The sequence below is a fragment of the Peromyscus maniculatus genome, chromosome 1 (genome assembly GCF_049852395.1).
Source record: "Peromyscus maniculatus bairdii isolate BWxNUB_F1_BW_parent chromosome 1, HU_Pman_BW_mat_3.1, whole genome shotgun sequence".
Taxonomy (NCBI): Eukaryota; Metazoa; Chordata; class Mammalia; order Rodentia; family Cricetidae; genus Peromyscus; species Peromyscus maniculatus.
Window position 1 is genome coordinate 66,786,188 of NC_134852.1, and position 26,129 is coordinate 66,812,316.

Genomic DNA, 26,129 nt, shown 5'->3' on the forward strand with positions numbered 1-26,129 from the left:
CTAAAGTATTGTAATAGTTAACACACTATATGGACTTTTGAAATTGGATTGTATCTTGAGGACAAGGGGTGAAAGGTAATAATTTAAAATGATATGTTGGGATATCAATTGACAAGAGGTGGAATTGTGATGGTTAACCTCAATTGTCCACTTGATGATGTCTATAATTCCCTAGGGGACAGGGCTTTGGTCGTGCCTCTGGAGGATTATCTTGATTAAGTTAATTGAGAAGAAAAACTTGACAACTGTGACCAGTGCAGAATCCTGGGTTAGGATCCTGTAGTGTATGGAAAAAAAAAAGTAAGCTGCACACAGGCATCCTCACCTCCCTCTCCACTTCCTGATTATAGCTGTTATGTGTCTTGCTGCTTCAAGTTCTTGCTATTTTGACTAGTTCCTGCCATAAGGGAGTATACCCTGGAACTCTGAGCCAAAGCAAGCCCTTATCCATTAAGTTACTCATATTCATCCATTTGTCACAGAGATGAAGAAAGTAACTAAGATAATGCAACACATCACCACACAAACATGCAAATAATAGCATAACAAAACCTAGAAGTAAGGATGAGAATTGGGATCTAGAGTCACTGTAGTGACTCAAAATGTTCAATATATACTGATTTTGTTTTTATTTTTAACCTCTTTAAAGCAAATAAAACACATAAAATGATGATACTTTATTGCTGAGTTTGTGCTTTAAATAGATGTAATTTGAAAGATAACAATGGCCCTAGAGGCATTAAAGACTATGGGAATACACAAAATTAAGTCTCACATCACAGTGGATGTAAGTTATAATAAAACTAATACTGTCAAGTTCAAGTTTATGTGGGAATCCCCTCCACTACCACTGACAAAGTCACTTAAAAGGGCCAGAGAGGTCACTCAGTCTTAAGAACACTGTTGCTCTTCCAGAGGATCCAGTTCAGTTCTCCCAATGGGTGGTTCACACAGCTTGTATCACCAACTCCAGGGAAATCAACTCCCTCTTCTGGTCTTTGTGGGCACCTGCACACTCACAACACTCACAGACACACATTTACGTGAATAAAGATAAACCTTAAAATAGCTCTAAAAACTTGGGAGAGAATGATGAAAGACAGTGGAAGGTTGACGTAAAAGTGATAAGAAAAAGAAAAAAAACAGGACACGTGACTTACAAGCAGCAAAAAGGACAGTGGCAGGTATAGACACCACCATACCCATAACACTAAATGGAAATGAATCGAGCGATATAATTAAAAGACAAATTTTCTGGTCTTTTATCAAAGATAATTATGTCTTGATAAAAATTTTACATTAAAAACTGTAAGTAAGCCGAATTGAATAATGGATCAAGTTGGAATGATGGTCCAAGGTGAGATGACCAATCGAGTGATTTAAATTCCTATATGCCGGATACCAGAACAACAAAACATATGAAGAAAATCTGATGGAACATGAGGAGAAAGAATCCACTATTAGAGATGGAGAGCTCAACATTTCTCTGTCAACAACGGACAGAACACTGAGACAAAAGAAAGTCAGCAAGGGCAGAGAGTGAGAGAACAAGACTCCCCAGCCTGTGGGAAGCTGTTCAGTGACAGTGTCACACATGCCTTCCAAGGGTCCAGAGGCTGTGAAAGCCTCAAACAAAATGGAGAATTGTTGTCACAGTGGTCTCTGATCACAAGAGAATCTAAGAAGAAATCAATGCAGAAAGGTTACTGGGAATTTTCCAAGTACTTGTCTTTGTCCATGTGGGTGACTCAAATGAAGTGAAAAACACACCAAACTAAATGAAAATAAAAGACATGAAATCTATGAAGAATCTTACAGTTAGAAAACTGTCTGAAATTAATAATCTGAACTTCCATTTCAGAACACCTCAAAAGAGCAGAATGAATGGGAAGTGTGAAATAAAGGACAGAAATCAGTGATTTGACAAGGAGATAGATTTGTCAAAACTCAAAGAAGCAAGTCAAGGACTCTTTAGAAAGTGGGAAGGTGGTTGAGAGCAAGAAGCAATTTATTTGCATCCTTTGGGTATTTGCCCAAGAGTGGTATAGCTGGGTCTTGAGGTAGATTGATTCCCAATTTTCTGAGGAACTACTATATTGATTTCCATAGTGGCTGTACAAGTTTGTACTCCCACCAGCAAGGGAGGATATGCCCAAAGGACTCTGCATCCTATTGCAAGGACACTTGCTCAACTATGTTCATTGTAGCTTTATTCATAATAGCTAGAACCTGAAAACAACATAGATGTCCCTCAACTAAAGAATGGATAAAGAAAATGTGGTACATTTACATAATGGAATATTTTACTCAGTTGTTAAAAAAATGACATCATGAAATTTTCAGGCAAATGGATACAACTAGGAAAAAAATCATCCTGAGTGAGGTAACCCAGACCCAGAAAGACAGATATGGCATGTGTTCACTTTTAAGTGGATATTAGCTATTAATTAAATGATAATCAAGCTGCAATCCATAAACCCGGAGAAGCCAGATAAAGAGGAGGGCTCTTGGGGGGCACACATGGACTTCCTTGGGAAGGAGAAATTGAATAAATTTTATGGATTGACTAGGGGTGGGTGGGGATGGGAGCAGAAATGATCAGGTGTGTAGGAGGAAAGGATGGAGAGTGAGAGTATGAGGAAAGACAGCTGAAATTGAGGAGCACGGAGGGATCATGTAGCCATCTAGAACACTGAAACTTCCTGGAAGCTTTAAGGGTGACCCTAGTGAGGACTCCTAGTAATGGAGGATATGGAGTCTGAACTGACCATTATTTGTAACCAGGCAACACTTCCAGCAGTGGGACTGGGTTGCATTCAGTTGAGTTATTGGCCGAGGAAGTCCCATAGAGATCCCTAAACAACTTAGGCTGATACTAGGACAGAAGGTAGCTGTCTGAAAACTGACAGTGGAGCCCCATTGCTGAGGACAACATTCACACAGCTCATTGAACATAGAGAGGTCAAGCTGGTGCATGCAGGGAGCCTTCTCCCATACATGCTAATCTCTCTGGTGGGAGATGGTACTCTGTGGGCTATGGAAATAGAAACCTGGACACCAACCCAGCCACAAAACACTCGACCCACAATCTATCCAGCCTGCAAGAAGTGCTGGGGCAAGGGTGGCACAGAACGTGTGGGAGTGGCCAAGTAATGTTTGGTTTAACTTGAAGCTCGTGCCACAAGAGGGAGCCTATGCCCTACACCACTGCCAAGATGGCCAGGAACTGGAGACTGGATAGCCCAAGGACCTAGGATAAAACCAAACACCACTGGCAGAAAAAAAAAATCAGTGAAATGATTCCTAATGATGTTCTGCTATATTCACAGAGCAGTGCCATGTGCAGTCATCCGTTCCTTAGGCAACAGGTGGGAGTGGCTACAGAGACCCACAGCCAGACACTGTGCAGAAGTAGAGTCTAAATTGGAGATTTCTATTAGTTCCCTTCCCCCTGGAGATCAGGGAACCCCACAGAAGAGGAAGAGGAAAGATGGTAGGAGTCAGAGGGGATGGAGATCTTTGGGAAAACGTGGCCCACCAAATCAACTAAACAGGGCTCACAGAGGCTGAAATGGCAAGCACAGGGCCTGCACCAGGCTTGTCCAGCTTTGTCTAGACTGGATATGAGGGCTTGTGCCTTGTCTTATTACATCTTATTTTGTCCTGTTAGCCTCTAGTCTCTTGGAAACCTGCTCTTTTCTGAAGAGGAAACAGAGTCGGGGGTGGGGGTAGGGGGTGGGGGGAATCTGGAGGAGAGGGAAGCTAGGGGGAGCTAGGAGTAGAGGGAAGGGAATCTGGTTGGGATGCATTATATGAGAGAAGAATCTATGTTCAATTAAAAACAAACATACAAATAAATAAAAATTACCCACATCATAAAGATGGATTTTTAGGACTCAAAGGTATAATTAATTAGATGAACACTCCAAACAAGATATGAACATTTCAATGAAATGAACTATGAGATAAATCATTTGAATAGTCCTATAAGAATTAAAATAAGTTAAGTTTATAATTTAAAAAAAATTCCAAGAAGATGCTTTAGTGAAAGCCTATTTCACAGATGAACCTGATATTTATTTAAAGAAAAATTAACTCTGCATTTTTATTGGTTGTGGTCTTCTGTTGTGGTCTATATCTGTTGCAAAGAGAAGTTTCCTTGATGAGGTGTGAAAACTCCGCTTATCTATGGGTATACAGACAAATATTTATAGACTGTTGTTAGGAATGATGCTGGTGTAACAAATTAGTGGTTTTAGTTTCTCCTCCATGACTTCACCAGCACTGAGTAATGAGCTAGGTTTCCTATACAAAAATACCAAGTTGTGGAGCTCCAACTCAGTGGATATATTTACTAACTCTCCCACTCTTAAGGCTCAGGGGATGTCTCAGAAGAGAGGGAGGGGAAGAATGTAAGAGCCAGAGGATCAGGGCTTTTTCTATGAGATTGTGTCTCCTAGTAATGTCAGAAGCTAGAGCAATGCAGTCTCACCAACATGACTGCCTAAACACGAGCTAAATCAGGATGACACCAGTGGATATGTCTAAGTGCATGGGGAATAGTCCATGAGGCCTCAACACTACACAAGGAACTACAGACAGCCAAGGAAAGCTGGGGTGGGAGAGGTGGTCTTCCCTAGAGAAAAGCACAGCATTTGGTTGTCCAGTGCCAAACAGTCAGCCCTGAAAACATACATACAAGTAGCATTATGTGGATGGAGCAGGTTATGTTTAGGAATATCTACGTATGTAATAACAATGAATGAAAAAAGAGTCCATGAAGGAGAACAGAGAGAGGCATATGGGAGGTTTAAGAGTAAGGAAAGAGAAGAGAAAAATGTTGTAATCAAATTATGATATCAAAAAAAGGAAAATTAACAGCAATTATACTTGATCTTTTTTAGAAAATATCAGAAGCAAAAATAATTTTTTCTTCACTCGACAAAGCCATCATTATTCTTACCTCAAAACCATGGAAAAAGAAACTAGAGATGAATATCCCTCATGAATATCACTATATACCTCTTAAAATACCAGCAGATATTTATAATGTAAGCAACATAATATAACATGGATATATATACATATACATATCAGTGATACATACAAATAATTATATATGATGAATAGATTTTATTTCAGAGATGAGGTTGGTTCAGTATTTGAAAATTGACCATGTTAACAGGTTAAAAAAGAAAAATCACATAATCATAATATTTGATCCAGACAAAGTATTTGAGAAAATAGTGTTAATTCAAAGTACTAGAAAAATGAATGCAGACATGTTGTTGTCAGTGGCTCCTTCATCAATGTAAGAGTAATATAAACATAGGCCTGGAACACAATCTGTTCTACATCAAGAAAAACAAACTTATTTAAAAGCAGCACTCCATGGAACCAATGTGGTGTTCTGAAACCCCTTCCCTAAAATATATTTTAGCTTCAGTAAAATAACAACAACAACAAAAAGACATTAGGAAAGGAAGTCTGTGGCTTGATGGGGTGGCTCAGCCAACAAGGACATTTGTGACCAAACTTGGTAAGGTGGGTTGAATCCTTGAAACCTACATGATGGAAGTTGAGCTCTGATCTCCATGTGCACACCATGACATATATTCACTCGCATACATGCATATATATAGTGACACAAACATGTTGGAGTACCCTGCATTTAAGGCTGGAATTCACCATGTCCAGATAGTTCTCTGAGCTCTGTGTAATAGGGAAGACTCCCTATGTGGCAGGACTCTCTCTCTACCCTATTTGGATAGTGTCTCTAGGCCAGATGCCTGATCTTATCTGGAAGCTGTCTTGAGTTTGGATGCCTGACTTATCTTAAGTGTGACCTTTGGCACAGCTCCCTGCAAATGTCACCCCCCCACCCTGCACCTAGTCCATATGATAATTAGGTATTGTGCTCCAGTTGTGTGATAGGACTCTACTGTCAAATGCAAATGTCCTCAGGAAAGCTATTTTCACCTTATTCACAACCTTCTGAATCCTGCTCATCGCTTCTGCTCCCCCTTCTTTCACCGGCAGGTGACCAGAGAGCATAAAGAGGAGGGAGACCCATGAAAACAGGTAAATGAATGTGTCAAAACTGTAAGAGGTCTGTACCAGGAAGGGAGTGTGATCCATATTCAGCTATTCCACTTCCCATAGACTTACACCTTTCCACAACAATGTTATGGGTTGGCAGGTTGCCAAGATTGATCATTTCCCATTGTTCTAGGAGCCAGTGCTACTAGCTTCACACCATCCTCAGACCAAAGTGTATCATTCTGTTAACTCCTTTTATCTGCAGATTTATTACAGAAAGAAAGAAAAAGCTGTTCCAATGTGCCAGATCCCTCTACTTTAAAACACATTTTGGGAGACTTGTGGTATTCCCAGCTAAGTCTGTAAGTCTCATTAAAATTGTAGGCTTGCTAGCTACTTTTCATAAAAGAAATTCTGTTCTAAGTTCAGCATAATTAGTCCTGATAAAAGGGCTAATCACAACACTGTGCAGCTCTGGATGAAGCTCATACTTTAAGAGCCCCATGCATTGATTTAAAAAAAGCTTTGAGTACCAAGGAACAATAGATAAGACCAACACGGTTTGATAGCAAGTCTTTGAAAAAACAAAATCACACAAATCTTATATCACTGAAAAAAATTAAAGAAAGGAATGACTGGTTTGGGCTTGTCAGAGTGATAAGAAGAAAAACTGTGGGCACAAGGCTCAGTAGTGCTGCCCACGCATTTGAGGTAGAAGCTTGCATCGGTGGGAAAACTCCCTATCTCTGTGCTCTCGCATCCAAGTGCTTTTTCTGGGTTAATTATTTTGCTAGGTTCTCTGAAAACTGAGGGTCAGGTCCATTAAGTCAAATGAACTCTTTCTGGCAGTGATATCATAGTGAAAACTATTGGCATCACAGCAAGAGCCTAAACTCAGCCAAGGCTCATAGGGAGTGTACTGCTGGAGGCCATGCCCGCAATCTGCCAGGCCTGCCTTCCTCTATGAATAAAGACATTGACATGCTGGGCTGGTCACAGGGCTCAGTAAGGACCGAACAAAAAGCACAGAATATTACAAGCAAATATTCTTATCTCAGTATTAAATACAAAAATTAATTTGGGTCTGATGGTAAGAACAACTGATTAGACATGATTTTAAAGGAATACATATGTTAATTTATGAACTCAATCACAAATTTTCATTTTTTTAGTGGAGAGGTTCATTAGACCAAGTTGAGGTTTTCCACTTTCCTCTGTGAATTACAGATGGAGGATGACATGGTAGATTTTGAATTTTTTTTCCCTCCACTCAATATTATAACCAAAGATATTGTCACTATTTTTGGAATGGTAACTATAAACCTAGACTGGCTTATTTCCCAGACTACATTGAGGTGAATGTGAAGAAAGCGAGGTTTCACTTTGTTCTATGAGAGGTATTTAAACAAACATTTCTGTTCTCATTCAAATTATAGATCTCATCATAGATCCCTGTTAAAATGTGTCTCGCTGAATTAAATGCTAGAAGCTTAATTAATGGACTATTTACTAAAGAAAGTGAATGCATAAATAATCTTGATTCTCCCTCACAGGAAGTGCATTCAGGCAGGGCAGTAATAATAGACATTATTTCTATCTATGGACAGCAACTATGCACTTGACATATGTTAGTTCACTTAAATTCATACAGCCACAAAAAAAGAGAAAACAATTTCCTTTTCATCTGTTATGGTCACAGGAACTGTCCAAGGCCGAATTCTGAGGCAGAAATCCCCGCCCCACTCCCAGTGAGAATTCACTCCACACACTCTGGAAAACAAAACAAAAACCTTTAATGATAGTGAATGTCCATCTCTGGCTAGAGTTCAAAGAAGAGCCAGCCACAAAAAGCTTTTACTAACATATATACAATTTAGGCTTATGTATTCCATATATGATGTCACCCTTAAGTCTCTGGTCCGGGCCCCAGGTCACACTTTTAACACTTTAAATAGACACTGGAGTTGTAGTCTGTCTGCCTGGGCAGATAGGAGATTCACACTGCAAAGATATTGCCAGAATTATTCCTTAAGTACACAAGGGTTGTTTTCTTGCCCAACTAACATAATTGTGGCTTTCTTAAGAGAACCAGGGGCTTTTTATTTAGCAGACAAGGACTCTATGCTTGTCACCCTGCACTGCCCCTTTGAGCTGCCCCTTACAGGCATGCTCTTCAATAAGGGGATTGGCCTAGTGCCCTGTTGTATGAGGGGATTCTCTCCTTTTGTTATGGGAATAGAACCTAACTGAAAGTCAATCTTGGTGACCAAACAATAGTAGAAACTTTCTCAGCAAGCTTAAACTTCAATTATGATACCAATTTCCCCTCCTGTGGTTTCTAACAAGCCTGGTCAGTGTACTAGTTATCTCTAGTCATAATGAGGTTAGTGCTCATTCAGTTAACAAGCCTGCTCAGTGTACTAGTTATCCCTAGTCATATTGGAGTTAGTGCTCCTCAGCTAACAAGCCTGCTCAGTGTTCTACTTATTGCCCAGGCATATTGAAGGCAGCACTCCTTAGCTAAATTCAACTTTATGTCACTTAATGTTTCCTAAGCAAGTTTACTAGTACATTCTTTATTGTATCAACTTTATTACTTCCACCTTCCCTTGTATCAATACCAGGGAGCTCATTTGTGATGGTCACAGGAACTGCCCAGGGCCAAATACCAGGTAGTGGCACGTGCAGTTCAAACAGCACAGGGCCATCTGGCCCCGTGGTGCAGCACCTGTCCTCTGTGCTGACAGAGGGCAGCTGGGGAAGCATTTTAAAGCTTTGTCTTCAGGACTGAGCACTGGTAACATCTACACTTCCATCCATGCAGTGATGTTTTTGAACACTGGAGAACTACAGAGAGTTGCTGCTGTACTTAAAGTAGGAATCAACATCAGAAGTATCAGCTGGGTGACTCCCCATGGGAGGGAAGGCCTCACCTTTACAGAGGAGGGGTGGGGGATTGGTAGTGGGGGAAGCCTGGGGGGAGCCGGAGGACGGATGAGAGGGCCATCTGTGGTTGGTATGTAAAAAGAATAAACAATTTTTCTTTTCTTTTTTTTTTTTTTTTGGTTTTTCGAGACAGAGTTTCTCTGTGTAGCTTTGAGCCTTTCCTGGAACTCACTTGGTAGCCCAGGCTGGCCTTGAACTCACAGAGATCCGCCTGGCTCTGCCTCCTGAGTGCTGGGATTAATGGCGTGCGCCACCACCGCCCGGCAACAATTTCTTAGTAAAGAAAAAAAAAAAAAAAAAAGGAAGAGCAGCCTTCCCTCTGACTGACAACTGGAATCTCTCTGAGATCCTACTGGAGCCTGTCAGTGAAATCCATGCCCAAAGAGGAGGTGCTACAGCAATTAACTTTGGGACTCAGGCTTCGGTTTCACCTTATCATCTGATGTAAAAGTGTATTTGAAAGCCTGGCTACCACAATCTAGCCGCTTCTGAGATGGCTCTGGGTCTTCAGAAGATGGCTCTCATCCTAGCTCTCTCCAGAATGTGTCTCTGCAGAACCTGCACTGTGTTTCTGAACCCGTCCTGCATAGCTTCCTGTAGCCCACACCACACCCAGTGATCACACGCCATGGTCAAAACAATACCATGTATCCTGACTATACTGTTTAGAAAAGTTAACTAAGGTTCATGACCATCTAGGACAATTATGTTACAGGCAGGAAATGGATTACCTTGTAAATGTCTTTGAAGGGATGGTAGCTCATTATGAAGCTGTCAGGACCAAACTCTTCTCTCCTGCTTTCCTTAAGTCTGAAAAGATTATTCTCCCTTTATTTCCTATTGGAAATTCTGCTGTCTCTAAGGTTCTCTGATTCTCTCTTCATGCTTAGAATTTCAATATTTTCAGGTTGTCACACATACTGGTACAAAGTCAGATATCTAGTGTTAGCTTTGCTTCTGTCTTTTCCTCTAGATGCTTAAAGATACACTTCTAGTCTGCCATTCGACCATCTAGTGACTTCTTTGCATTCACCCTTTGGACTGGACAGTGTTACTGAACATACAAATTCAAGTACAGATATTTCTTTCCATTTTAACTCACTGTCTGTGAGCTCCACTCTTAGGACTCTAATTCTCTTCATTTTTTTAAAACCAAAGACATTTATGTGGAAACTTCCTAAGTCATCTCTCTGCTCATTGACTGCTTAATTCTAAGCTACTGTTGTTCAGATTAGATGTTTCCTGCCAATCAACTTGAATGTTTATACCTATATTTTCTTCTTATTGTAGCTGATCATTTTGCATTCTTAATTAAAAAATTGTGGAGTTTTCTTTCTTAAATTTCTAAATGGTTATATTTCCTTTTTAAAAATTATTGTTCTCTTGTGAAATTATTCATATTTTCCCTTTGGGGATAAGGCCTTGCAATATAGCCCAGGCTGGCCTTGATCTCCTAGAGATCCACCTGCCTCTTGAGGACTGGGATTAAAGGCATGTGTCACCATACCCAACCCATCTTCTGTTGTTGTCTTAGAAATAAGTTATTTCCATTCTAAAGCCATTGTTGGGTAACTTCACTATCTTAATCATCTCTCGGTCTCTTTCTGTCCTTGTTTGTCTTTTCTTAGGTTTGGTCAGTATACAATATATGAATTTTTGTGAAATCTGAGCAATGTCATAGCTAGGAAGGCATTTTCTCAAACATCTTCCTTCCTGATTGCCTCCATAGTCCACTTAAAGAAATCATGACTCTTCATCCTTTTAACCTTAATTACTTAACATTAAACACAGATCTACCTCTTAACTGTACCACAGTGACACCCATAAGAAATACTTCCCTTTTATCTTTGTTTTATTTTATTTTATTCCTTTATTCCTTTCTCATACATTACATCCTGATCACAGAACCAGTCATTAAACATCTCCCAACCAAAAAAAAAAAAAAAAAAAAAAAAAAAAAAAGCCTACTGGACTTTCGAAGAAGAACTAATACCAATACTCCTCAAGTTGTTCCACAAAATAGAAACAGAAGAAACATTGCCAAAATTATTTTATGAGGTTACAGTTACCCTGGTATCTAAACCACACAAAGAAAGAGAATTGCAGACTGATTTCCCTCATGAACATAGATGCAAAAAATACTCCCAAACCAAACACATCAAGATCATCCACCATGATCCAATAGGCTTCATCCCAGAGGTGCAGAGATGATTCAACATACACACAAAAAAAATCAGTCAATGTAACTTACCACATAAACAAACTAAAAGAAAACAAACAAACAAACAAACAAACAAACAAACAAACAAAAAACATGATCGTTTAAGATGTTGGCCAAAGCCTTCAACAAAATCCAACACCCTTTCACGATTAAAGAGATCAGGGAAACATGGGACACACCTGAGCATAATAAAGGCAATTTACCACAAGCCAATAGCCAACATCAAATTAAATGGAAAGAAACTCAAAGCAATTCTGTTAAAATCAGGAACAAGACAAGGCTGTCCCCTTCCTCCATATCTACTCAATATAGTACTTGAAGTTTTAGCTGGAGCAGTATGACAACTGAAGGAGATAAAGTAGATCCAAATTGGAAAGGAAGAAGTCAAAGTATTGTTATTTGTAGATGATATGATAAGTATGTGTAAGTGACTCCAAAAATCCTATCAGATCCTATCAGGGAAATTCTACAGCTGATAAACAACTTTAGTGAAGTGGCTGGATACAAGATTAACTTAAAAAAATCAATAGCTCTCTATACATAAATGATAAATGGGCTGAAAAAGAAATCAGGGAAACAACACCCTTCACAATAGCCACAAATAATATAAAATATCTTGGGGTAACTCTAATCAAGCAAGTGAAAGACCTGTATGAAAAAAACCTCAAGTCTTTCAAGAAAGAAATTGGAGAAGATATCAGAAGATGGAGATTTCCCATGCCCATGGATTGATAGAATCAACAAAGTAAAAATGCCCATCCTGCCGGGCGTTGGTGGCGCACGCCTTTAATCCCAGCACTCGGGAGGCAGAGCCAGGCGGATCTCTGTGAGTTCGAGGCCAGCCTGGGCTACCAAGTGAGCTCCAGGAAAGGCGCAAAGCTACACAGAGAAACCCTGTCTCGAAAAACCAAAAAAAAAAAAAAAAAAAAAAAAAAATGCCCATCCTAACAAAATCAATCTACAGATTTAACTTAATCCCCATCAAAATCCCAACACAATTCTTTATGGACCTTAGAGGAGCAATACTCAACTTCATGTGGAAAAACAAGAAAACCTTTTTATCCTTTATCAAGTAGTTCTTCAGGACCCTTCTGAATAAATATATGTCTACCATGCAATTTTGCCATTAGATACACTCAATTGTTTAATCAATTTTAAGCTGACATATTAAAATTATAAAGCTGATATATTACTCTAGAATCGTTTTATGGGATCTTAAGAGCAAATCATATTCACATTAGCAAATAGCAAGATCTTAGGAAAAAAATCTAACTTTAACTCCCATTTTTACAATTGCCAAAAGAAAGTCAATTGAAAGATAGTTGACTATAACGACTAAATACCAAGTACAAAGAAAGAGGGACACAGACATAAAATATGTTAATTTGTACATGTTGCTTGTCGTATAATCAGTGCTATATATTAGGAATAAATGGTCACAATGATATAAAATCAGTAACTATTGTTCTCAATGTATCAAAAATTCAGAATTGTCTTAAACTTTACAATAATAAAGGAAAAGCTAGAATATATTATTAAAGGACATTTTCATCAGCTCCTTTTATTTGTGAATTCTCAGTGGCACCTGAGTCTTAGGAGAGTGAATGTAGCAGAATCTGCACCACTGGTATAAAACAGATGTACAAGCCACCCAGCCCTGAGCAATGCAGTGAGGGTTACAGTAACCAGCCAGTCCTGAGTAACCTGGTTAGGTTCATAGTCATCGTGCTTCCACAGAGCTTATTCAAAATACAAATCAGTTCGAATTGCTCCTATCTTACCCAAATGTAAACCTTTAGCCTATTTTCATCTTTGAATCAGCTGGTTTGTCTTAAATATGGTCCTGAGTGCTCTTTGCTAAGACTCATCATAAAAATGCCATGGAAATCCACCATGGCTTGGCTGGAGCTCAGAAAACAGGAGGTAAAGGTCAATTTTCACTGTCCAAAGGTGACCTCTTTAAATGCTCCTACCTGCAGACGTTGCCACGATTTCTGTAGTGTTTCTGAGGCCCATGAAGTCAAACTGATAGAGCCGCCAAGATTTCTGATCAGCTGCCTCAACCGAATTTTTCCTCCAACGATAAATCATTTCTTCCTTGGGGTAGCCATCTAAAAGTAGAGCATATATCAGCACCTGAAGATTTAGATTTATAAAAAACATTATGTTACTGGGTAGTGGTGGTGCATGCCTTTAATCCCAGCACTCGGGAGGCAGAGGCAGGTGGATCTCTGTGAGTTTGAGGCCAGCCTGGTCTGCAGGGCGAGATCCAGGAGAGGCACCCAAACTACACAGAGAAACCCTGTCTTGAAAAACAACAACAACAAAGAGAAGAAGGAGGAGGAGGAGGAGGAGGAGGAGGAGGAGGAGGAGGAGGAGGAGGAGAAAGAAAGAAAGAAAGAAAGAAAGAAAGAAAGAAAGAAAAGGAAAGGAAAATATGTCAAAATTTGTTTCTGATCATCTAATAGTAATTACAATTTTAGGGCCTGTTTCTTCTCTAATTTTTTTAGAGACACAGAAACCCCAAACATCAAAGGGCAAATGACCCTTTATAATACCACCTGCCTTCAGGAGGAACAAAGGAAAGTCAGGAGCCCAGCCATGTCTCTATGAGTGCAGTAAGTAGGAGACAACTATCCACATTTCTTTAACCTTGAACCATGGTGGTGATTTGACCTTCCGAGAGAGAAGGTGTTTTCCAGTGTTAGCATACCCACCAGCTCTGTCATCCTGGTCTAAGCACAATCTCTACATTTGTATTTCCCATAAAACCATGGGGGTGGAGCAATTCACTGGAGTGTGGTTGACCTACTAGGAACTATACCCTTAAGGAAAACACAGCTTCCTACTCCAGAAGCCAACAACTATCAACCGCTTCTGGGCTAGGAGTAGGGGCTATTAACAACCCCCACCTAGTGAGAGAATGTTGACTGGCTTGATTTTGTGTAGGTCTTGGGCAAGCAAGCATAGCTGTTGTGAGCATGTCATGAGTGGCAGTGGTCCTGTCGTGTTGAGAAGACATTGTTTTGCTCTAGACTTCCCTAACTTCTGGCTCTTACAACTTTTCCAACCTCTCTTTTGAGGTGGTACAGAGGAAACACCTAGGCAGAGCTCAGGGCCTGCACTCACCACTCTCCTCACTGGTCTCCCATGGTTCTCAGCTTCAAGTTCTTCAACTTAGGCATGCTCATAGCTGCATTCATATCATAGAGCACACAATAACCAAACCCAATTCCTTAGGCTGATCACCTTCCAAAGACTTTGCTGCCTTGATCTTAACAGAAATTCAGGTGACCACAGCTTTTCAACAAGCATCACAGCAAGAATTGCTGGTGCTTTACAAACCTGCATGTCAGTTATATTTTCCCAAAGACCTTATATTTACTCTTTGGCAGAACATTTTATAAGATGCCACTTCCTCTGAAGTAGGATTTATAGTCAGTGATCACCCTCCAAACTAAAGCCATTCAGGCTTTGCAGCCCGTCAGTGGACAGAAGCCACATCAGGCTGGAGCCAAAACCTCCTTCCAAAGCTCTTGTGCAGTCTGGCAGCTCACTTGCAGAGAACCAGACCTTGTGGTTTGGGTTGTGAGCCTAGCCTTGAGTGGCTGAGCCACCTCTCCAGCCCAAGAATTGAACCTTTATGGAGACTTCCCGTCGATATCTCTTTTCTCCCTCTTGACATTTTATGTATGATAAACTGAATTGAAATTTTTATATAAAACTTACCATTCATATCTATGTTTCTTTTGTTTGTGTGCTTAGATAAGACAAAAGTGCCTTCTTAAATGCTCAAACACTTCTGAATTCTGATTACAGTTAATTTGTGGGTCATCCCCACCCCCTGCTTTATATCTAAAGACTGTGCGGGCCAGTCTTGCTTTTTATTCATGCTATGCTCAGCCTACCACTCTGAGTAAGGATGTTCTGCTCAGAGGTACCAAGTTCATGAGATCAACTGCTGGACTCGGGATCTCTGAATCACAGGTTTCCCCTTACATTTAGTCATGGTCATCAGGGCTCTCCCACTATGACTCAGAGGCTAGCTTCACAAAGCTGGAATATTGTCATGTTCTCCCCTCTCCATGTGTTCCAGCCCCTAGGAATATCTTCTCTTTGAGGACTAGATTCTGAGTCCTACTGTATAATCACAGCAGGGGGAGAAATGCACCTCTGATGGCCACACTGCTTTCCATCATCATTGAAGCCAGCGGGCTAGCTGGTCTTGGTTTGATTTTTTCCTTAAGGTGGACCTTGCTGTGTTGCCAACAGACTGACCCCAAGTTTCCCACCTTGTCTACTCAGGGATGCTCAGCACCCTGCTGGGCTTCCCTTATTTCTCTCTTTAATTTATTTGTTATTCCTCCTGAGGTTGTTTTGGTCAGGGCCTGTCTTTTTTACTGACCCTGTTCAAGGTAGTCACAAATATTGTTGGCTAATTATTTTTTTTCTTGACTTTTTTCTCTCTTTGCATTTTGTTGCCAATGTTTTAAAGAGAAAATGTCTGTGGTTAGAAAACCGCAGTTTTCATATCATCAAAGGAAAAGTCCAGCTTTCCTCCCTTCCCTCTGCTTGGCTGTTCACAGTGTGGTTGCTGAAGTGTGAATGAACTCTGGAGCATGCCCCTCCCTGTCTCCTATGAATATCCATCCCATCTTCAGTTCCTTGGTGTGATTCTCAGAAGTAAACCATTTTCCAATTTCTGAAGCACTATTCAGAACACTCTGAAATGGACAGGAGACTCCACCCATCATCTCAGCTTATTTTTTGTTACTATAATAACATAACTGAGGTTGGGCATATTAAAAATGAAGGGCTCTTATGTAGCTTATAGTTCTGGAAGCTTAAGGGCATGGTGCTGGCATTAGTTTCTAGTCAGGGTCGCTGAGCAGATGACACAGACACCATATGGTGGTGGCATGCGTGCTCTAGCAGTGGAAGTGCAGGCAGAGAAGGCACATGAAGTCACTTTGAGAAGCAAACTGGAGCTGCCTTGCTTTGTAATGACCCTCTCTCGAGATGGCCGACCCTGTTCTGGGAGCACAAGAGCTCATTCTCTCAGAACAGCACAAATCCCTTCAAGCATCATCAGCAACAATGCAATACTGGACAGTGAGGCTCAAGTTCTGGTAGAAACACAACCATTCAAACCATCGGCACATACACCTGGCTTCTGGCTGAGACACAACCATTCAAACCATCGGCACATATACCCGGTGCTAATTTGTTAAGTGCTTTGTGCTTTCATTGAAAATCGAGATTGATATCATGTGAATGTAAAATTTCCCCTATGGACTTGTGTCTTGAGCCATTAATCCCCAGATGGTGGCAGTATGTGAGAAAGCCATGGAATCTTCAGTATGTAGAGCCTTAGTGGAGGAAGTAGGTAACCAAAAGGTGAAGTTTAAAGGCTGACAAACTCCACTTCTTATACATTATCAGCTTCTTGATCTTTGGATGCAATGTGGCATGCTTCTCCCACCAAACATATGAATCCTTCATCTCTTAAGTTGTTTTTTTCTTCCCCCTCAGGTACTTGGTCATTGTAATAAAAAGGTAAATAATTTGCGTTGACCGACAAATCTCTCCCACCCACCTCTTCCCAAATAACCACTCAGAGGCTTATATTACTTACAAATGTTTGGCCCATGGCTCAGGTTTATTACTAGCTAGCTCTTACATCTTAAATGAACCTATTTCTATTAATCTATGTATTGCCACGTGGTTGTTGCAGTAATAGTATGCTGGCATGTTGCTCCTTGGGTGGCTGGCTGGTGTCTCTTCTGATTCTGCCCTTTGTTCTTCCTCTATTCAGTTTGGCTTTCCTGCCTATCTATATTCTGCCTGGCTACAGGCCAAACCAGCTTTCATTTCTGTTGCTGTGATAAAATATTCTAACAAAAAACAACTGAAGGAAAAAAAATGGGGTTCTTCAGCCTACGGCTTCAGATAACAGTCCATTACTGAGAGTAAGTCAGGGCAGGAATTTAGGGCAGCTAGTCACATCCACAGTCAAGAGCAGAGAGAAGTGAATAGTCCCATGATTTCTGGCTTTCATTGGCTTGTGTTCATCTGCCATACATAATTCATGACCTCCTGCCTAGAAAATAATGCTGCCCAAAAAGGATTGGGTTTTCTTATGTCAATGAACAGTCAAGATAATCCCCTACAGACATTTCCACAGGCTAACCTGATTAGATAATTCCTCATTAAGACTTTATAAACCCCAGGTAATTCTAGGTTGTATTAAGTTGATAGTTAAATCTAGGAAGCACACAATTCAAAGGTCTATGATTTATCTCACACACATCACAGCTGAAGTGTGATGCCTAATTATCAGTTTGTGAACAGTAATCATTAGTGTATCCTAGGGATATTGTAGTCTTGTATAGGCACTGTATGCCAGAAAAAAATCAAACACTTGCCATCACCATAAATGATCACTGTAAACTCACAAATCTTAGAATTTTTTCATCTTTTTGTCTTATCTACCTCTAAAGAAAATATGAAGATAATTTATTTTCTTAAGTAACACTAAACATACCAAAGTCGGCATTCTTAAGAAGAAAATCAAAGAGCTGTAACATGGAGTTATTCAGATCCACCACAAGGAAAACTCAACAAGCTGGCCAACTAAATAGAAGGGACTCTTGTAAGAAATGCAAGAACTATCAACACTAGAGTGTGCAGACTTTATGGGCAGCGACTAACCAGGTGATTAGAGAAAGCAGGAGACACTGTGCCTGGCTGTCTGTTAAGGAGCCCATGACAACTTTGTGAGGTTAAGACAGTGATACAACAGAAGCATCCATCTTCCAGGAGTCAGGTGAAGTCTGTGTTAGAGAAGCCATGCAGTGCCTTGTGTTTGTCTCAATAAATAGGCGAAGCCCAAAAAACAGACTGATGCCATGTAGCTTATGTACTAGGTTCCTTGCACCCTTTGAAGGGTAAAAATAAAGCTTATTTAGCTAATTAAATAGTTATTTTGAAATTCAGTAGATTTGCAAAAAAAAAAAAATTGCATGGCATGAATTCTCAGAAATTCTAGCACCGAGATGGTGTGGTGGCATATTCTTGTAATCCCAAAATTTGGGAAGCAGAATCAAGAGCTTCAAGAGTTCAAGACCAGGTATTTCAAATAAAAACTAAACATAGAAATACTGGAATTGAATAGCATCATAAAGTAAAATAGAACTAACACATCTACAGAACATTCCACCCAAACACCAAAGAATATGCTTTCTTCTCGGGGCACATGTGCTCTTCTCAGTAGCACATTTCTCCAAATGCGACCATGTATTGGGACACAAAGCAAGTCTCAACAGGTGTAAGAGGTTGAGCTAATACCTGTATTCTACCTGACCACTGTGGATTAAAGCCAGATAACAGCAACAGAAAAAGCAGAAAGCTTACAAACTCATGGAAACTGAACAACTCCCTGCTGAATGAAGGCTGAGTCAAGACAGAAATCCAGGAAGAAAGTTACAAACACTGTAGGACTGAATGAAAATGAAAACACAACACGCCCAAGCCAATGAGACACAATGGTTCTACGAGGTTCTAAGAGGCAAGTTCACAGCACTGAGTTATTAACACGTAGTTTTTAACATAGAGCAGCACAGCTGAAAACTCAAGAGCAACAAGAAGAAATAATCCTGAAAAAGATTACATGGGAAGAAATAATTCAATTTAGCATTAAAAATGAGTAAATAAAAACAAAAAATAGTTACTAAGAATCAATGGAACAATAAACTAGTTCTTTGAGTAAATCAACAAGACTGATAACCCTTAGCCAAACTAAGCAAATGGTAGAGAATGAAAAGAACCAAATTAAGAAATTAGAGGCAAAAAGAGAGAGCATTTCAATAGACACCAAGCAAATTCAGAGACCCTTAAGGACATAGTTTTTTTTTTTTTTTTAAAGTATTTCATCAGTTGGAACACCCAAGAGAAGTGGATGAATTTCCTGATATATGGCTTACTAAAGGTTAATTGAAACAAAATAAGCAATTTAAATAGACCCATAACATAGAAGTAATTAAAAATCTCCCACACCCCTTTCAAAATGCCCAGAGAATGATAAACTCAACACAGAAATACACCAGATCCTTAAAGAACTAATGCTAATGCTCCTAAAAATATTACCCCCACAAAAACCTAAAGGAATATATCCTAATTCTTTTGTGAAGCCACTATTTCATTAATACAAAAACCACATAAAGACCAAACAACAACAAAAAGAAATTATAGAACAATATACCATATGAACATAGGTTCAAAATTTCTCAATGAAATACTTATAAAAATAAATCTAAGAACACATCAAAAAGATTATTTGCCATGATCAAGTAGGCTTCATCCCAGAGATGCATGGAATATTCATCATATGTTAATAGACAAATGTAACCCACCACACACACACACACACACACACACACACACACACACACACACACACTGAAAGGCAAAAGTCACATGATCATTTCATTAGATGCAGAAAAGGCCTTTGACAAAATCCAACATCCCTGCATGAGAAATGTCCTAGAGAAACTCAGGATATAAGGGACATATCTGAACATAATAAAGGCAGTTTATAGTTAACATAAATAAAGAGAAACTCAAAGTATTTCCACTGTAATCAGGAACAAAGCAAGCTTGTCCAGTCTCTCTGTATCTATTCAACATAGTACCTGAAGTCTTAGCAAGAGCAATAAGACAGCTCAAGAAGATCAAGGGGATACAATCAGGAAAGGAAGTAGTCAAAGTATCTTTATTTGCAGATGATGTGATTTTATATGTAAAAGATCCTAGAACTTCCACCAAGGAACTTCTACAGTTGATAAACTTTTAGCAAAGTGACAGGAGATAAAATTAACGCACAAAAATCAGTAGCCATCCTATATACAAATGATTAATATGTCGTGAATGAAATCAGGGAAATAATACCTTTCACAATAGCCTCAAAAAGTATGTTAGGATAACTCTTAGCAAAGCCAATGGAAGATTTGTATAATAAAAACGTTAAGACATTTAATAAAAATTGAGGAAGACATCAGAAGATGGAAATACCTCCTTTGCTTATGAATAGGTAAGATCAATATTATGAAAATGGCCATCTTACCAGAAGCAATCTACAGTTAATGCAATCCTCATCAAAATTTCAACACTATTACTCCCAAAAATTTTAAGAACAAGCATCAGCTTTATGCAGAAATACAAAAACTCAGGATAGCTAAAGTGAACCTGGATAATAAAGAACTGCTGGAGATATCACCATCTCAAGTTACAAGCTGTATTGCCAAGCTATGGTAATAAAAACAGCATGGTATTGGCATCCAAACAGACCTGTTGACCAATGGAATTGAATAGGAGACCCATACAAGATCCCACCCACCTATGGAGATTTGATTTTTGACAGATAAGCCAAAAATACATACTGGAGAAAGGACGGATACTGCAACAAACAGTGCTGGTCAAAGCCTCGTGCAGAAAAATGAAACTGCATCCTAATATGTCACCCTGCCCAGAACTCAACTCCAAATGGATCAAGGACTGTGACATAAGAGCAGAACTACGAATCTGTTAAAAAAAAAAAAGAAAGTGGGCAATAGGCTTGAACTCACTGGCATAGGAAAGAAACTGTTGTTTAATTTTTAGTATGTGTTTTAGAGATTTTATTTATTTATTCAAAAATTTGTTTGATTGTATGCACAGGCCGCTGAAACTATCATCAGCCAGGGACAGGCTATATCTCAAGCTGACAGCAAAACTTGGCAATGTCCACATGATACTAGATTTGCAGGCATGCAGCTCTGAGAGTGAGGAAACCATGGAGGCTTCTTCTAATATTTCAAAAAAGCCATAGAAGACAGACAATATGGAATAGAGTCAGATTCCATGTAATGCATAAAGGTGTGAAAAAGAGGCAAAGCCACAGTAAAGAAACCAGGGCATTTAGATGGCAGGGACGTGGACTGTTTCCTGGAGCAGGCTTGATCAGGGCCATGACAGTTCCAGTGGCCTGTGAGTTCTTGCCTGCTAAACTGAATAAAACTGTCCCCTAGATGGACTTGTTCAAGCAGAGACCACCTGTTAGAGGTACTCCCCTTTTAAATGAGTGTGTGTGTGTGTGTGTGTGTGTGTGTGTGCGCGTGTGCGTGTGTGTGTGTGTGTGCGTGTGTGTGTGTGTGTGTGTGTGTGTGTGTGTGTGTGTGCATGTGTGAGTTATGTGTGTGTTTATGCCTTGGAACTTTTAATGTTCAATGGGAGGCTTTGGAGAGAGGAAAAGGTGGAGGAAAATAGTATAATTATATTATAAAGACAAAAAATGAAAGAAATAATTTAAAAAGCCTGCAAGGCACAGCGTTCATGTGTGCAGTTTTACTTCCTTATTTCTTATCTGACACTAATTCTCATATAACTCATGAGTCAACCTATACAAACATTTATAACTTTCACAAATCATGCTGCATTATACTTCAGTATTTTTGTATTACAGGCTGAGTATCCCATAAACACAATTCTTGGGACCATTAATAATTTGTATTTCAGTTTCTCTCTGCTTGGGAAATATTTTCATTTGCATAATGAGTTATCAGAAGAATGGGACCCAAATCTCAAGACAAAATTCATTATGTTTATTATTCCTATACAATGAATGCAATTTTATACAGTATTACTCTATTGACACAATAGTTTTATTATGTTTTTGACTATAACAAAAGAGTGAGGTTTCTTTTTAAAAAATAATTATAATTTATTAATTGTAGGACTGAAGTTAGAGAGGAAGGTTCAGAGGTATGCTGAGTGGTACAGTCACAAGGCCACCTGAAATCAGTGCTACTGGAGACGAGGGACACCCTGACAGATGCTGGGCAGAGCCTGTCCTCATAGCACCCTGTTGTGGGCATTTTTATTTGTTTAGCTCCCATAGCAATCACTCTGGAGAATAAGCCTAGACTGTCTAGCATTAGGGTCACGCTGTCAGAAGCAGGAATAAAGGGGCTCTTCCCCACTCAGCTGCTCAGCCCAGAGACTTCTCTAAGAGACACATTATATTGCCACCCACTCTCTGATCCAGGGAAGCCACCAGGCACTGATGCTCCCCAACCTAAAAAGAAGACCAGGCTCGCATCTCCTCATATTGTGAGTCAGCTCTGGAGTTCCTCTGCAGACTTGATGGACACATGCAAGAAATGCAATTTCAGGACAGACGATTCCATTCCGATATCGAGGACTGTATCAAATTAAATCATCGTGGCTCTTTCACTCAGGTTGGGGACGGGCTGGACAAGAACATGCCACCTGTCACAAGCACTATTATTAAATGGCACAGGGCTCTAGTGAGGATAAGCCACAGGGACAGAGATAGATTCCAGAGGCTGGAGCAATGACATGAAGAAGGGGAGAGACACTCTTTTAAAAGCTGCTGTTAGTGTGTCCACTACTGCTGGCACTGTCACAACAGGTGGCTGTGTACCAGCACCTGGTGTGTATCACATGGCTCAACCAGAACAGGGCCAGGGTGGGGAATGAAGCTGGATGAGAATTGAGAAGAGCCTGGGGTAGGAGCCGAGCAGCACTTCTGCACTGTCCCATATTTATAGTAAGGAAAGCAGCAGGTGTCACAGGCTCTATCTCCTGCCTCCTCCTCCACACTGAAGCAGTATATACAACGAGAGACACTAAACACCATGTGTCTTGGTCGAATTAGGAAAACCACTCAGTTGAAAAGTGAAGAATTGTAAGAGTGGCTGGGTCACATCACACAAGGACCTTGACAGATGAACTCATTTTGGGCCCCTTCTCAGCCATGGACAGAGGGGGGGAAAGTGGACACAGAAATGAACAACACTGTGACATAGAGAGAAAACAGACACGGAAGTGAACACTGGGCCACACACAGAGGAAAAAGTGAACATAGACGTGAACACTGTGACACAGAGAAAAAAGTGGACACGAAAGTGAATGCTGTGCCACAGACAGAGAGAAAGGTGGACACAGAAGTGAATGCTACCAAGGACCAGGAAAGAAGAATGTAGGCCAAGTCGCCAAGGACTCACCAAGTTGGCCTTGGGTGAAACTGTCTTTGGGTCTGGTGGGGCTGCCTGAGATAGATAATGTTCCTTTGGGTCTATCAGGAAAGGGATGCTTTCCAACATTTCCTTCAGTGCTGGATTGGTTGTGTGAACAAATATTCCTGGAAAAAATGGTAACAGCTTCTACTGAACCTTCTGTAAGGCTGATCAATTGGTTAGAACTTAAGTGACTGGAAAGTTTGGAATGTTACAAGACAGAACCACACTATCCTGGGCCATTAGCCTTGTCACTAGTCATTTATTATCCTCCTCTGTGTGGGGGCGAACATCTTTGTGACAGTCCCAGTAAACCCTCTGGAATGTGCAGATGCTTAGCTCCCACCAAATAAAATGCTGAGAGCACAGACAGATGGTGGTTACAGCTAGAGCCAAGACGTCCATGATGGTCTGTGACCTGTCTCCATGATGTTTCTGCCAATGTATTTAAAAAATATGTTGATTTATGACCCTTATTCTTTTCTATTAAAACTTCAGAAATTTATTGCCACATTGGAATATAATTTAATGAAAACCAAATCTGAGTTCCTGGGCCACTGGTCACTCCTATTTGGCTCAGATTAAGGCCTTCTCCCCTTTGAGCAGGGTGCTGAGCATTTGTGTTGGCAGTTGTCATCAATTACCTGTGTTTTTCACTAAATGGCCTCATTTCCCCTTAATTTTTAATGGATAATTAAAATTTTTAAAATTGCTCAGTACAGCAATATTGGTTGACAATTTCTTAATTTCAGACTGTGAAATATATCATCTCATGATTTTCTAGCTTTTAGAGATACTGACAAGAGACCAGGTGTTTTTTCTGATGTTTCTGCCTTTGTATGGGAGTTGGTATTTATTCTTTATTTCTTTTATTATTCTTTCTTTATTATGCACTTTTTTGAACTAAATTAATCCTTTGGCAATTTCCTATAGGCACCTAGTACATCCTGAATACTCTCAACACCTACTTTATTACCTTTCTACACCTATCAACTCCCCACTCCTGCCTACAAGTCCCTTTCTCAGATTCATGTGTTTTTGTTTTGTGACCCACAGAGTTTAACCAGGGTGACCTGTATGACTGGGTTTTGACTATCCTGTGGGCTTGGTGGACTCAGCTTATGGAGCAGTTTTCTGGTCTTTCTCCACATCCTCACCAGCATTTGTGGTCCTCTGTAATTTTGATGACGGCCATCCTGACTATGGGGAAGTAGTTTAAATTTGCATTAGTCTGAAAACTAGAACCAACAGACATTTTAAAAAAGAGTTTACTAGTCTTTCCTCTGTTTTCCTTTGCAAAGTCTGTTTAGTTTTATATGTAGCCCATTTTAAATGGGTGGTTTTCATTTTCTTGATGTTCAGTTTTTTTGGTTCTTTGTATATACTAGACACTAATCCTCTGTCAGATGTACAGCAAGCAAAGATTTTTTTCTCCTGTTCTGTGAGTAGCTTGTTTATTCGATTGATGGTTCCTCTGTGGTACAGAAGTTTTTAATTCATGAGATCTCGTCTGTCAATTTTTGTTCTTATTGAGCTCCTAGATCCCTTTCCCGTACACATGGGTTGAAGTGCACTCTACATGTTTTCCTTTAACAATTTCAAAGCATTGTTCTTAGCTGAAGTCCTTGATCCATCTGGTTTGAGCTTTTTTGCCGTACGAGAGATAAGGAAAAAGATCCATTCTTTTACATGCTGCCATCCAGTTTTCCCAGCACCTTTGGTTGAAACTGCCATCTTTTCTTCAGTGTGTGTTTTGGTCTCTTTGTCAAAAATCAGGTGGCCATGGGGACATGGGGTTATATTTGGGTCCTCATTCTATTCTGCCGGCCAGTGTGTCTGTTTCTATGCCAGTACCAGTCTGGTTTGATTGAGATGACTCTGTAGAGTAATTTGAAAATCAGGTATGATGACTCCTCCTACATTTTCTCTTTTGTTCAAGATTGCTTCGGTTTTCCTTAGTCTTTTAACTTCCTTTTAATATTGTTCTTTCTATTTCTGTGAATAAGTGTCCCAGAATTTTGATTGATATTGCATTAAATTTGCAGGTTCCTTTTGGTAGAGTGGCCATTTTTCACAAGATTAATTCTTCCAATTAAGAGCATAGCAAGTCTTTTCTTCTTCTAGCATCTTTCCCAACCTTCATTCTTAAATGTTAGGAACCTTTCACTGTAAATATCTTTCACATTCTTGATTAGGTTTATTTCCTAATATTTTACTTTATTTCTGTGGCTATTGGGAATGGGATTGTTTCCTTGGTTTATTTTTCAGTGTTTGTCATTTGTATATAAGAAGGCTACTAATTTTGTATCCTTCCATTTTACTGGAAGTATTTATCACCTTAGAGAGTTTTTGGTGGACTCTTTAGAGTCTCTTTGGTATAGAGTTGATGTTTCTTACTTCATTTATCCGCTCACTTGAGCCCTCTCTATGGAAATCACACTTTACATTTCAGCTCTCTTTTTTTTCTGATATTGAGAAATTGTGAGCTTATGGGGGTTTCATACTGCGTTGCTGTCTTAGTTAGTGTTCTATTGCTGGGATGAAACACCAGGACCAAAAGCAACTTGGGAACAAAGTGTTCATTTAAGCTTGTATGTCCTGATCTCAGTCCTTTGTAAAGGAGTTAGGGCAGGTAGTCAGGGCAGGAACCTGGACAAAGGAGCTGATGCAGAGGCCATGAAGTAAGCTGCTTACTGGCTTGCTGCTCCTCAGGGCCCCGCTCAGCCTGCTTTCTTACAGCACCTAGAACCACCAGCCCAGGGATGGCATCATTCCCTATGAGCTGGGCCTTCCCACATCAACTTCAATCAAGAAAACGTACCACAAGGTTGTCCACAGGCTAATCTGTT

General features: G+C 39.9%; 1 protein-coding gene across 1 annotated transcript in view; it reads right to left on the minus strand.

Annotated features, from left to right (window-relative positions):
• The window catches only part of Gabrg3 (gamma-aminobutyric acid type A receptor subunit gamma3), a 606,777-nt gene that overhangs the window by 51,752 nt on the left and 528,896 nt on the right, over positions 1-26,129 (minus strand). Inside the window, exon 6 of the mRNA XM_042277165.2 lies at positions 13,180-13,317. Coding sequence (XP_042133099.1) covers positions 13,180-13,317 — 138 coding nt within the window. The remainder of the gene's footprint in view (positions 1-13,179; positions 13,318-26,129) is intronic.